We start from the raw sequence: 10666 nt of genomic DNA, 5'->3' as shown, positions 1-10666 counted from the left end.
TGATCCAGTATTATTCAGCGCAACACAAGACTATGAAGTGGTACAGGAAACTGTTTTTGCATTTCCTAGACATTGCTGCCACTAATGCCTACATCTTACAGAAAGAGCTGTCGGCATTAGTGCAGCAGAAGCCGATGTCGCACAAGGACTTCATGGAGGGGCTTACTGTGCAGCTGTGTGGATGCACAAGGAAGTATCCACAGCAGAGTCATTCCGAACATGTTCCAGTGCCAGTGAACCCGGTAAACCCAGACGTCGACAAAGTGGCATCTTATGGTCGCAGGACTTGTATGCTGTGCAGAAAGGATGGCAAGCAACAGAGCACTCCCTGGAAATGTCAGGCGTGTGATGTTCCACTCTGCCTACAGCTTACAAGGAACTGTTTTCAAGAGTGGCACAAGAAACCGTGAATGTGCAAATTGCTCCCACATGTATATAGTTTGGTGTGTGTATATGCAATTACATTGCCTGTGTTTTTAAAACTGCATTGTAAAGTGACTATTTTTTTTGCAATAAATGTTTTCAAAATGAATGATTCTTGCTTTCTTACAAAATTCTTTTCTTTGTCTTGGAGGTGAGGAGAGGTGTGAATAGCTGGGGGGGGGCAAAGTGTGAATGGCTCATGCATACACATGAAAGCTCCTACATATTCAATGGAAGGAGCCAGAAATAGTGACATGAGTTAGGTTTTTCTTATTTGTTTATCCAACTGAATGTTGCAACTACACCATTTAGTCATCTTCATGTAGCCAAGACTTTGCTGATCAGATATCTGGGATCAAAACAAACTTCCACCATTGCTTACTATGTACTTTTATAATGTTTCTGCAAGTGTTCCAAACTGCATTTTGCAATGTCTATACTTTGATGTCAAATTACAAACTTAACAAAAATCTGACATATTTACAAAGTACATTAAAATAAAGATGAGTTTAATGCCAAAACAAATATATAAAAAATAATTTATTTGCCATGAATTAAGGTTATGATTTTTAAAGAAATGTGTGACCATGTCCCAGTCAGTGGAAGTGCATTTCCTACCCCTAGGCTCCAGAGGGTTAATGGGCCCCTCTCAGCGAGAGACATTCTCTCCGTCCGCCCAAAGCAGAACTTGCACCTATGTCAGTCGTTCATGATAAACGTGTACTGAGCGTACACGTTTCTTTCCCATGAACATGCCAGAACATTCTGGAATAACTTGGCAGCCGCTTGGGTGGTAGCGCCAGGCCTGGGTGTCTGTCGTCTTCTGCGGTTATTTCTCGTGGGGTCTCGGCCCATGTGGTCTCTGTCCCCTAGGATACGCGGGATGGTCGCGTGGACAGCTGGAGAAGCTTCCAGGCCAAAGGGAAGAGCAGGAAGGAGAAGAAGGTGCGGACATTCCTCAAACCGCCGAAGGTCAAGATGGAACAGCGGGAGTGACACCCCCCCTGAGTACTCTGCTCTCCTGTGTCCTGTTTAACGCTGGCCCTTATTAGCAGATGTACACGTGTATTTATGAAGTCCCATTCCCCTGGCAGAGCTCAAGGGACCCATTTTTGAAACTGTCCCATTTTAATTTATTTTGGGCTCGATCATTTCCTCTGTTTCACGGCTGTGGTTTTCCGAAGGCCCCCCCGGCTGAACCCTCGCCTCTACCTCGCCGCTGCCTGGTGCCGTCCTCGCTGGGCCGGGCTGGGCCAGCGGACCCATCTTGATGGTTCTGGATGGAATTCAGACTGCTTCTTGTTGCTGGAAAGCGGCATGAGAAACGGCGCCCCCTTCCTGTTAGAGCTGTGATTTTCATTAAAGTTCTTCACTGTCACCCCTACCACCACCCTGTCAGTGTGCAGGCCACTGCCTCCGCATGTGACTCTGTCAGAGAGGCTGTACCTGGTCTCTGTGATGTGACTCTGTCAGAGAGGCTGTACCTGGTCTCTGTGATGTGACTCTGTCAGAGAGGCTGTACCTGGTCTCTGTGTGATGTGACTCTGTCAGAGAGGCTGTACCTGGTCTCTGTGTGATGTGACTCTGTCAGACAGGCTGTACCTGGTCTCTGTGTGATGTGACTCTGTCAGACAGGCTGTACCTGGTCTCTGTGTGATGTGACTCTGTCAGAGAGGCTGTACCTGGTCTCTGTGTGATGTGACTTGCTGGGTTAGTTGCTAGCGTGTCTGAAAGTGTGTGTTTCACTGATGATGCCTTTTCTGGCAGGAATAGGGGGTGTGGGTTTGGAAAACCAGAATCATTCGTTAGTCAGCATTACCGTTACTCTTTTCACCACGCAAATAAGGCTTATGTAATTATGTAAATCACCCCAGCGCACATGGTAATGCTGAGTTTTGGTGATGCGTACTGCTTCCGCTTGCTGACTGCAGTCAGGTCAGAGGTCATTTTCTCAAGCTGTTGTTTATATCATATTTACTGACTCTTAGGTATTAGCACTCATGGGGAAGGCACTGGCAACTGGCAAGCTGTACTAAGCTGCTCTTTCTGCGTGTGTGTGTGTCTGCACGGCCCACTGCTCTAAAAACACACCACTGCACGGCCCACTGCTCTAAAAACACACCACTGCACGGCCCACTATGGGCTTTGGTGCTTCAGCTGCCATGCCCCTCCCCCATCGCCACGTATCTGCATTAGGGCCAGTACTAAGTGGGTGTACCTGTTGGCTCTCACACCTCTGCAATGGGGGGGACTCTAAACTCACTTCCTCTCCCCCGTCCCGTGAGACAGATACTCCATGTTTACGTCTATGTTTAAGAACTTTATAAAAGTTGGGACAATGTGAATATAATGCTGCTTACTACAGGGTAAGGGTTAACTCGCTAGGACTAATGGTAATCGGATAACCAGCCACCCTTCCATAGGACGAGCCCGTGTATACAGTTCATTACTAAATCTGACTTATAGATCGATCTTTCGTTTTCTACAGAATGTAAACGTAGTTCTGCTAATCCGCCGGCCCGCTCGACAAGTTTCCCCGCTTATTCTGAATAAAAAGAAAATATCCGCTTGTCCTCTAGCGGCTTGGCTTTTCTTATTGTGACGATGTTGCGGTTTGATGACACGTCTCACGATGCCACATGCACATCTTGAAGTGAATTTAAGATTTCTTTCTTACAATGAATCGACTTGAATTGTCCTATATACAGTACGCCTCATACTTTTACTGAAGTAGGCTACTTAAGCCTGTGAATTGAGTACTTTCCAAAGCACTGCCCTTGTGTGGGGGGGGCGAGTAGCACTGTTTCTATGCCGCACGGCATGTGGGGCCTCGGCGCCTCCAAGCCCTGGCCTGCCGCTGCCACGCCGCCTCTGCTGGTGGGCCGAGCAGCTTTGGCACAGCTGGCAAAATTAATCTGATTGGCAACAGTCACTGTTACTTGTGGAATATATGCGAGTCATTCTGAGAGTTTGGTGAACAAGCTTGGAATTGGTGGCTTACAGGAAAATTGCGTACATATGGAATTTTGGATGTAAAACATTTCACTGGGAAACTACGTATTCCACTATGATTAACAAAACGAAAGCAACTGATTATCACGCAAAATGAGGACAAATGTACGTGACCGTTTTCATGCATGTAACCCAGGTGGTTTGGGGATTACACACAGCATTCTGCAAATGCAATAGTCAGTTGTGACAAACCGTGAAAGGCCGTGTGAGCGTGCCCAGGCACACTCCCCGTCGTGCCAGCATGTGCCACTTTGCCGTCGTGATCTCCGTGACGTCCGAGGTGGGGGATTTTAAAAGACATCCGTTCTTTGAATATGTGGCTTACATGTCTATCCTTCCAAATTCTGTACCCACTTGTCTTATTCAGGGTCCTGGGAGGCAGGGAGGGTCTGGAGCCTTTATCAGAGTAGGAGGAAACCCCATGACGACTGGGGGAGAACATGCAAGCTCCACACACACAGCCACGGCAGAGACTCGAACCCACATCCCAGAGGGGGTAACGGTGCCAAGCACTGCACCAGCCTAGCAAAGGCGTCCCTTCAAAACATATAAAACCATCAATTTATTATGAAATGAGCGTAACCTTATGCCAAGTTAAAGAATAGCTTTTTATGCTCAGACAGGGGGAGAACATGCACACGTCACTCTCGGGGGTGGGATTCGAACCCAGAACCCTGACAGTGTGCGTACTGCCCATTATTAGGTCATTGAACCGGTAATTATAATCACTATATGCACTGTACCGTTATGAAACGGATCGAAAAAATGGACACGTTAATGTAAGGCAAGTTCGTAGCACTGTGCACTTGAGCATGAAGCAAAGCGCCATGCCTGAGGGCAGTCGGGAGTGGCATTGCCGGGCTGATTGCTCAATGAGGAGTTACTGAGAAGCCGTAACCACACAGGGGGAGGCCGCCCACCTTCCGCACTTCACTGACGTCTACAGCCATCCGCATTTGGCAAACACGCAGTGGGTATTGCGATCAGACCCAGAGGCTTCCAGACCAGCGGGGTCCCGGCCGGGTGAGTTGGAGCTTGGCGTCTCTCTCCGCGTTCAGTTCATGCTTGTAGGGCTGCATGTGGAAATCAGGAGCCGCTAAACCGCCAACACAATCTGTAATAAAGTAAGTCACTGCAGCAGCCTTAATCTACAAGCCCGTGTAGAAAAAGTATAAACGCGGTATGGACGTACTTGTCTACATTTTATGAAGACTTTGGAAAGAATTAATGTGATGTAGGTTTTATGTTTTTTCCGTCAGTCCTTACTTTACGAATGACAGAATGCAGCTGCCAGGTCGGATATACAGTATGCGGTTGTCTCACTTTTTGGATGCGTTTGGATGAAACAAGAAGACGAAGCTATAGACTAGGTTAGTATTATAGGCGTCGTCTGTGGGTGGATGCCGCTGTTTGAACTGCCTCGCATGTCCTTGGGGGTAAAAGACGCTGGTGTGATGTGAAACACCCAGGACAATCAATCAAAGATATATATTTAATAACTGGAAGACTGGACAGTCCTGCAAATGCTTCTTATATTTTGGTAAGATTATAAATAATGAAATACCTGGATAGTAATCGGCAGTTTTTTGGCAGCGTAGAGTAACGTACGTGTGTTGGTGGTTGACGTTGGCATTAAGTACAGAGGGCATGATGCTGACAGGGTGCTTTGCCTCTGACGTGTTGATGTTTGGATGGTAGCTGTGTTCCTCTTGCAGGGTATTTGGGACTTTTCATATTTTTTATACTTCAGTTGCAAGTTCCCTGTGGAATTTGCTTTGTGCTCTTTTGTCCTTGTGCTCACAGTCTGTCCTCTTTCTTTCAAAGAATGATGTCTTCGGAGAATATGTCCCAGAATGACAGTTTCCTGGACTCACAGTTCAGATACTCTGTTTTCCCAACCTTCTACAGCCTGGTCTTCATCTTTGGCCTGATAGCTAACTGCTACGCTCTCTACATTTTGCGCAACATCCGCGACGTCAAAGCCGTGAATGAGGTGCGGATCTACATGACCAACCTGACGGTGGCCGACCTGCTCTTCATCATCATTCTGCCCCTATGGATTGATTACTACAACCAGTGGGGCAACTGGCGTTTCCACGAAGCCATGTGTAGAGTTTCCGGTGCCATGTTCTACATCAACACCTACTGCTCCATCCTCTTCCTGGCCGTGATCAGCTTTAACCGCTACTGGGTGGTAACACGGCCGCTCAGTGCCGCCACATCTGACCACTGGCACCGCGGGGTGCTCGTCTCGCTGGTGATCTGGCTCTTCTCCGTGTCGGCCTCAATCCCGTATCTGTTCCAAAAGGCCATCAACGATGACAAAGTAAGCGGAAAATCGCGCTGCTTTGAGGGATACCACAACATGGATGACCGCACGAAGCATTCACTGGTTTTGACCCACTTCCTCATCATCGCTTTCTTCTTTGTGGTCTTTCTGCTGGTCGTCATCTGCAATCTGTTGATCGTCCGCGCCCTGCTGGTTCCACCTGTCTCTCCACATGGGACCCGCGTCAGTGTGCGGAGCTTGGGCCTGAAGTGCCGTGCCCTGGGCATGGTGATGGTGGTGCTGGTGGTCTTCGTGGTGTGCTTCGTGCCTTACCACCTGGTGCAGGGGCCCTGGACGCTGGCGGTGCTGCAGCTGGCAATGGTGGGTGACAGGGATAGCAGGCAGCTCCTCAACGACGCCCACCAGGTCACCCTCATGCTCATGGGGCTCAACTGCCTGCTGGACCCGGTGATCTACTGCCTGGCCACCAAGATGTTCCGCAGCTACATCTCCATGCACTTCAAGAAGGTGATGCGAGGGAGGAGCTGCCCCAGAAACAGCTCCCAGACCACAGTGTCCATGGAGACGCGGGCGCCAAAGGAGGCGATGGGACCCACGGTGCACTGAGCGGGCGGAACATGCTACGTGCATCCTATGCGCTTGTCACACACGTGCAGTGCATGTGCAATGCACACGTCACACGCCCAGCTTGCACATGCTGCGCACATGTCACACACGCTATGGCCACGTCGTGGACACGTCAGGAACACATCATGTACATGCCGTGCACACTTCACACACACACACACACACCATGCACATCTGACATCCCTGGACCCCTAGTAGCATCAGACAGGGACACAGTGGGCAGATTGGCGTTTAGCATGCAGATGTGGCGCTCAGGTCACAGGACGCACTTCAGCTTATGGCAGAGAGCGCAGGCAGGCTCCTACTCAGGCTCCTACTCAGGCTCCTAGTCCTTACACAGTCACTGCATTTAAACTTACAACGTTAATAAGTTCAAATCATTTAGAATGGGAACTATCAGAGCTTATTGCATTCTCGTCTGAAGTCCCCCCACACCGCCTTTCCGCTTCGGCTTGGGGGGGTCCTTATACGGCAGTCATGACTGATTTCCGGAGCCACTCTGATCCTCCTGCTTTATACAGCTCTGGAAAAAATATGTCCACTCTATATATTTTTTTTTAAGAATTTTCATTGTTAAATCCTGGTTTAATCCTGGTTCTGCTGGCAAACGTTGCACTTCGGGCTTTCAGACTCAAAATTTCTAAGACTAAAATTTACGATGTCAGAATAAACTGTATTTCTACTGGAGGGAATGTGTCCTAATAAGGAAATGTACCCAATCAGAATAGAATGTCTATGGTTTTAACGGTGGCAATGCGTTCTGATAAGAAAATGTGTGTTATCAGAACAACATACCCCTAGTTTTGAACGCTGATAAAACATACCGAAAAGGAAATATATGCTAAAAGAACCAAATTCCTGTGGTTTTTAACAGTGATAACAATCTGAAAACATTCTTAGAAAATGTATGGTATCAGATGAGCAGATCTATAGCATGGGATGGAGCTTGCTCCTTTGAGAGTACTCATTGTTCCTGTAATTGTCCGGAATTGTCTTTATTTGGAATCTTACAGACTATGAACAAAAACAGACAATGCAAGAGAATAAAAGAATGTGTATGACCGAAAGCTAGAATATTTTTGGAACAGTGGGTTTAATTTATGTACTAGCTCAGATTTGAGAAACAGCATAGATGCTACATATAGATAATTATAACTATAACTACACATAAAAACTGGAAAGTATAATCGTTTACTTTCCGTCGAATATTCTTGCAACGGCATGCTAAATTTATGGGCCATCGGAGAACATTATGTTATTCTGTTCTATGCATGCGCTCTAACTGAGAGTACGCTATTCCATGGGTACGCTGTAATGTCAGAACACCGACACTGCCTCATAAATCAGAGGAAGATGCCAGGTGACCTTCAAAAAGAATGGCAGACATTAAGGGCAGGTGTGAAGTGCACTGCTAGGAAAAGCTCCTATATGAGGACTGAAGACCTATAAAGCAACGAAGAAGCCCTTAGAACATAAAGTCACAAACGGCAGGAAGCCTTTTGGCCCATCTGGCTCGTTTGTGGAGAACTCGACTAATAACTCAGAGTTGTCAAAATCTTATCTAGGTCTGATTTAACGGGTTTCAGTTAGCAGAAGGGAAGAGCCAGGCTGGAGTTTGCAAAAACATGTATTTTACACGGGCACATAGACATAAATTGAGTGAAAGTGAAAATTTTGCTGTGATCTCTTAATCTTTCCCAGAGCTGCATATACATCCTTATTTAGGAGTATGAATTCCGGGCTTGTATGCTTATTTATTTATTTATGTCTCCATTAAAGTGTAATAAAGTATGATATTTGCCCTCTCTGTCCTTATTTCCTTTCCATGCCCTTTCCTGCGTGTCAATGCCCCTGGTCTTGTTCCTGGGGACAGGGTCACCCGCAGCTCCTCCCTGTATCCTGCAGATTTGGCCTGTTTAGGTGTTTCTCTTGTGAACATAGGATTAGGGTTACGGTTAGGGTTAGTAACCCAGACGTCTGCACATGCATGCATGCTCTTAGCTGAACTGGTGACCTGCTTTTTATCTCATTCACACATTTACACAAAGCTGTAATATCAGATCATTCTATCAGGCATGATAATTTAACCACAGACAGAGCTGAGTGTGTAGGCTGCCCCGCTCTCACCCTGCAGACAGTCTCTGTGCCCCGCTCTCACCCTGCAGACAGTCTCTGTGCCCCGCTCTCACCCTGCAGACAGTCTCGGTGCCCTGCTAGCACCCTGCAGACAGTCTCTGTGCCCCGCTCTCACCCTGCAGACAGTCTCGGTGCCCCGCTCTCACCCTGCAGACAGTCTCGGTGCCCCGCTCTCACCCTGCAGACAGTCTCGGTGCCCTGCTAGCACCCTGCAGACAGTCTCTGTGCCCCACTCTCACCCTGCAGACAGTCTCGGTGCCCCGCTCTCACCCTGCAGACAGTCTCGGTGCCCCGCTCTCACCCTGCAGACAGTCTCGGTGCCCCGCTCTCACCCTGCAGACAGTCTCGGTGCCCTACTCTCACCCTGCAGACAGTCTCGGTGCCCCGCTCTCACCCTGCAGACAGTCTCGGTGCCCTGCTAGCACCCTGCAGACAGTCTCTGTGCCCCGCTCTCACCCTGCAGACAGTCTCGGTGCCCTGCTAGCACCCTGCAGACAGTCTCGGTGCCCTGCTAGCACCCTGCAGACAGTCTCGGTGCCCTGCTAGTACCCTGCAGACAGTCTCTGTGCCCCGCTCTCACCCTGCAGACAGTCTCTGTGCCCCGCTCTCACCCTGCAGACAGTCTCGGTGCCCTGCTAGCACCCTGCAGACAGTCTCTGTGCCCCGCTCTCACCCTGCAGACAGTCTCTGTGCCCCGCTCTCACCCTGCAGACAGTCTTGGTGTCCCATTTGTTCTGGCTGCTTTCCCAAACTTACACAACATCTTTTTTTCCCCAGCAACCCTCATGAGCCCTTCTGACTGTCCAGTGTCATTATTACAATAATGCATCTGATTGTTATTAGTATCATGTTTAAAATGCTTCCAGTAAAACTTATAACATTCGACTTCACTTATTTCAGCTATTAATTCTGAAAGAAATGGGCTTGATAATGGACCAGCATGGCTTCTGTCCACCATAGAAACCCACTCAACCCAGAGCCGTTGGCAACATGCTGTTTTCAAAGCTACTGACTTGTTTTGTTTCACGGTCATATGCGGTTTGCCTGCGCCTGTCCTGCAGTGCTCTTTTCTTAGATCAAGGAGAGTCTCCACATTTCTGCTGTCACCAGTTAGATGTTTCTATTTGTGGAAAATGTACAGAAACAAGAAGTGAACATACAAAAAAGCAGCAGCCAGAGCGTCTGTCATTGCCCACACAGAATTCTCGTAATCATCTTGGCTTCTCAGAAATGTACTTCCTGCGGTTCAGAAATCTTGCAAAGACCGAGGCGACTTCTCTCTCTGGAAGATAATGGAAACTGAGCACCTGGCCTGCGTTTATCCTGCTGCTGTGCAGGATCCACGTTGCCACACTGTCCGCCCTGCAGCTTCCTGTTAAGTTCAGTGTGGCCCCTAAATAAACAAGCGGCGTTTGTGGTAAAGGCTCCTGTCAGAGGGCTGATGGAAGGGCCTCCTTCTCCTTCCTGGTCTTTGAATCCCCACCATTTCAATCTCTCAGTCTGAGATAATGATGCTGGTTCTACTGCATCTGCTGACATATATCCCTGCATGTGACGGTGCCAACGCCCGGCTCCTTCCCGCTCTGCGCCCGGTGTGAGGATTGGCAGGCTGCGGCTCTTCGGGGCAGCCTGGCACCTGGAGCCCTTTGATACAGTTAAGTGTATCGTTGTACAATGATGCTGCCCAGTGGTGATATAATTAATAATTTGTAGGTTCTGCACCACATTTATTATTAGTGTGTGTTAAACACTCTGCAAAAGTGATTAAATCTTTTCCTTTTAATCTTTGTCTGTTGATCTGCTCAATACATCAACATTCAGAAAAGTGAAAGTATTAGAAAGACATAATAGATGGTGACTCCCCCATCTATTATGAGAGAAATAACCCCAGCAAAGCATTCTAAGACAAGCAGCTGCCTGGGGAGCGGCGGGAGCAAAGCGGGACGGAGAAGCAGACTGACAGAGCGACTGCAGGCCTGCATGGAGGGACGGAGCAAAGCGGGACGGAGAAGCAGACTGACACAGCGACGGCAGGTCTGCATGGAGGGACGGAGCAAAGCGGGACGGAGAAGCAGACTGACACAGCGACGGCAGGCCAGCATGGAGGGACGGAGCAAAGCGGGACGGAGATGCAGACTGACAGAGCGACGGCAGGCCAGCATGGAGGGACGGAGCAAA

At 48.5% G+C, this 10666-nt stretch overlaps 2 protein-coding genes across 10 annotated transcripts in view; one reads left to right on the top strand and one right to left on the bottom strand.

Annotated features, from left to right (window-relative positions):
• The first annotated feature begins 3133 nt into the window (after window positions 1-3133).
• Window positions 3134-8143, top strand: ptafr (platelet-activating factor receptor). Of its 8 annotated transcripts, none has more exons than XM_023832990.2 (2): window positions 3134-4458; window positions 5260-8143. In XM_023832990.2, the coding sequence occupies exon 2, from the start codon at window positions 5261-5263 to the stop codon at window positions 6329-6331; it is 1071 nt and encodes a 356-aa protein (XP_023688758.2). In that variant the 5' UTR covers window positions 3134-4458; window position 5260; the 3' UTR covers window positions 6332-8143. The 8 variants fall into 8 exon arrangements, with proteins under 8 accessions (XP_023688758.2, XP_023688757.2, XP_023688759.2 ...); XM_023832989.2 differs by having other exon boundaries at window positions 4695-8143; XM_023832991.2 differs by having other exon boundaries at window positions 3134-4559; window positions 5344-8143.
• A 2109-nt stretch (window positions 8144-10252) lies between these two features.
• The window catches only part of LOC111854800 (uncharacterized), a 5411-nt gene continuing 4997 nt past the window's right edge, over window positions 10253-10666 (bottom strand). For both annotated transcript variants that reach the window (XM_072699378.1, XM_072699379.1), the window contains exon 6: window positions 10253-10666. This exon is cut by the window's right edge and continues 453 nt beyond it. The gene's annotated coding sequence lies outside the window, so the exon portion shown is untranslated.

The sequence above is a fragment of the Paramormyrops kingsleyae genome, chromosome 14 (genome assembly GCF_048594095.1).
Source record: "Paramormyrops kingsleyae isolate MSU_618 chromosome 14, PKINGS_0.4, whole genome shotgun sequence".
NCBI lineage: Eukaryota > Metazoa > Chordata > Actinopteri > Osteoglossiformes > Mormyridae > Paramormyrops > Paramormyrops kingsleyae.
The sequence above is the reverse complement of the archived record's forward strand: the minus strand, read 5'-3'. Positions and strand labels throughout refer to the sequence as shown.

Coding starts and splice junctions, on each gene's coding strand:
- ptafr (XM_023832985.2), top strand. CDS start 4,513: ATGTGGAAATCAGGAGCCGCTAAACCGCCAACACAATCTGTAATAAA. Junction 4,560..5,259: donor CCAACACAATCTGTAATAAA/GTAAGTCACTGC, acceptor TTTCTTTCAAAG/AATGATGTCTTCGGAGAATA.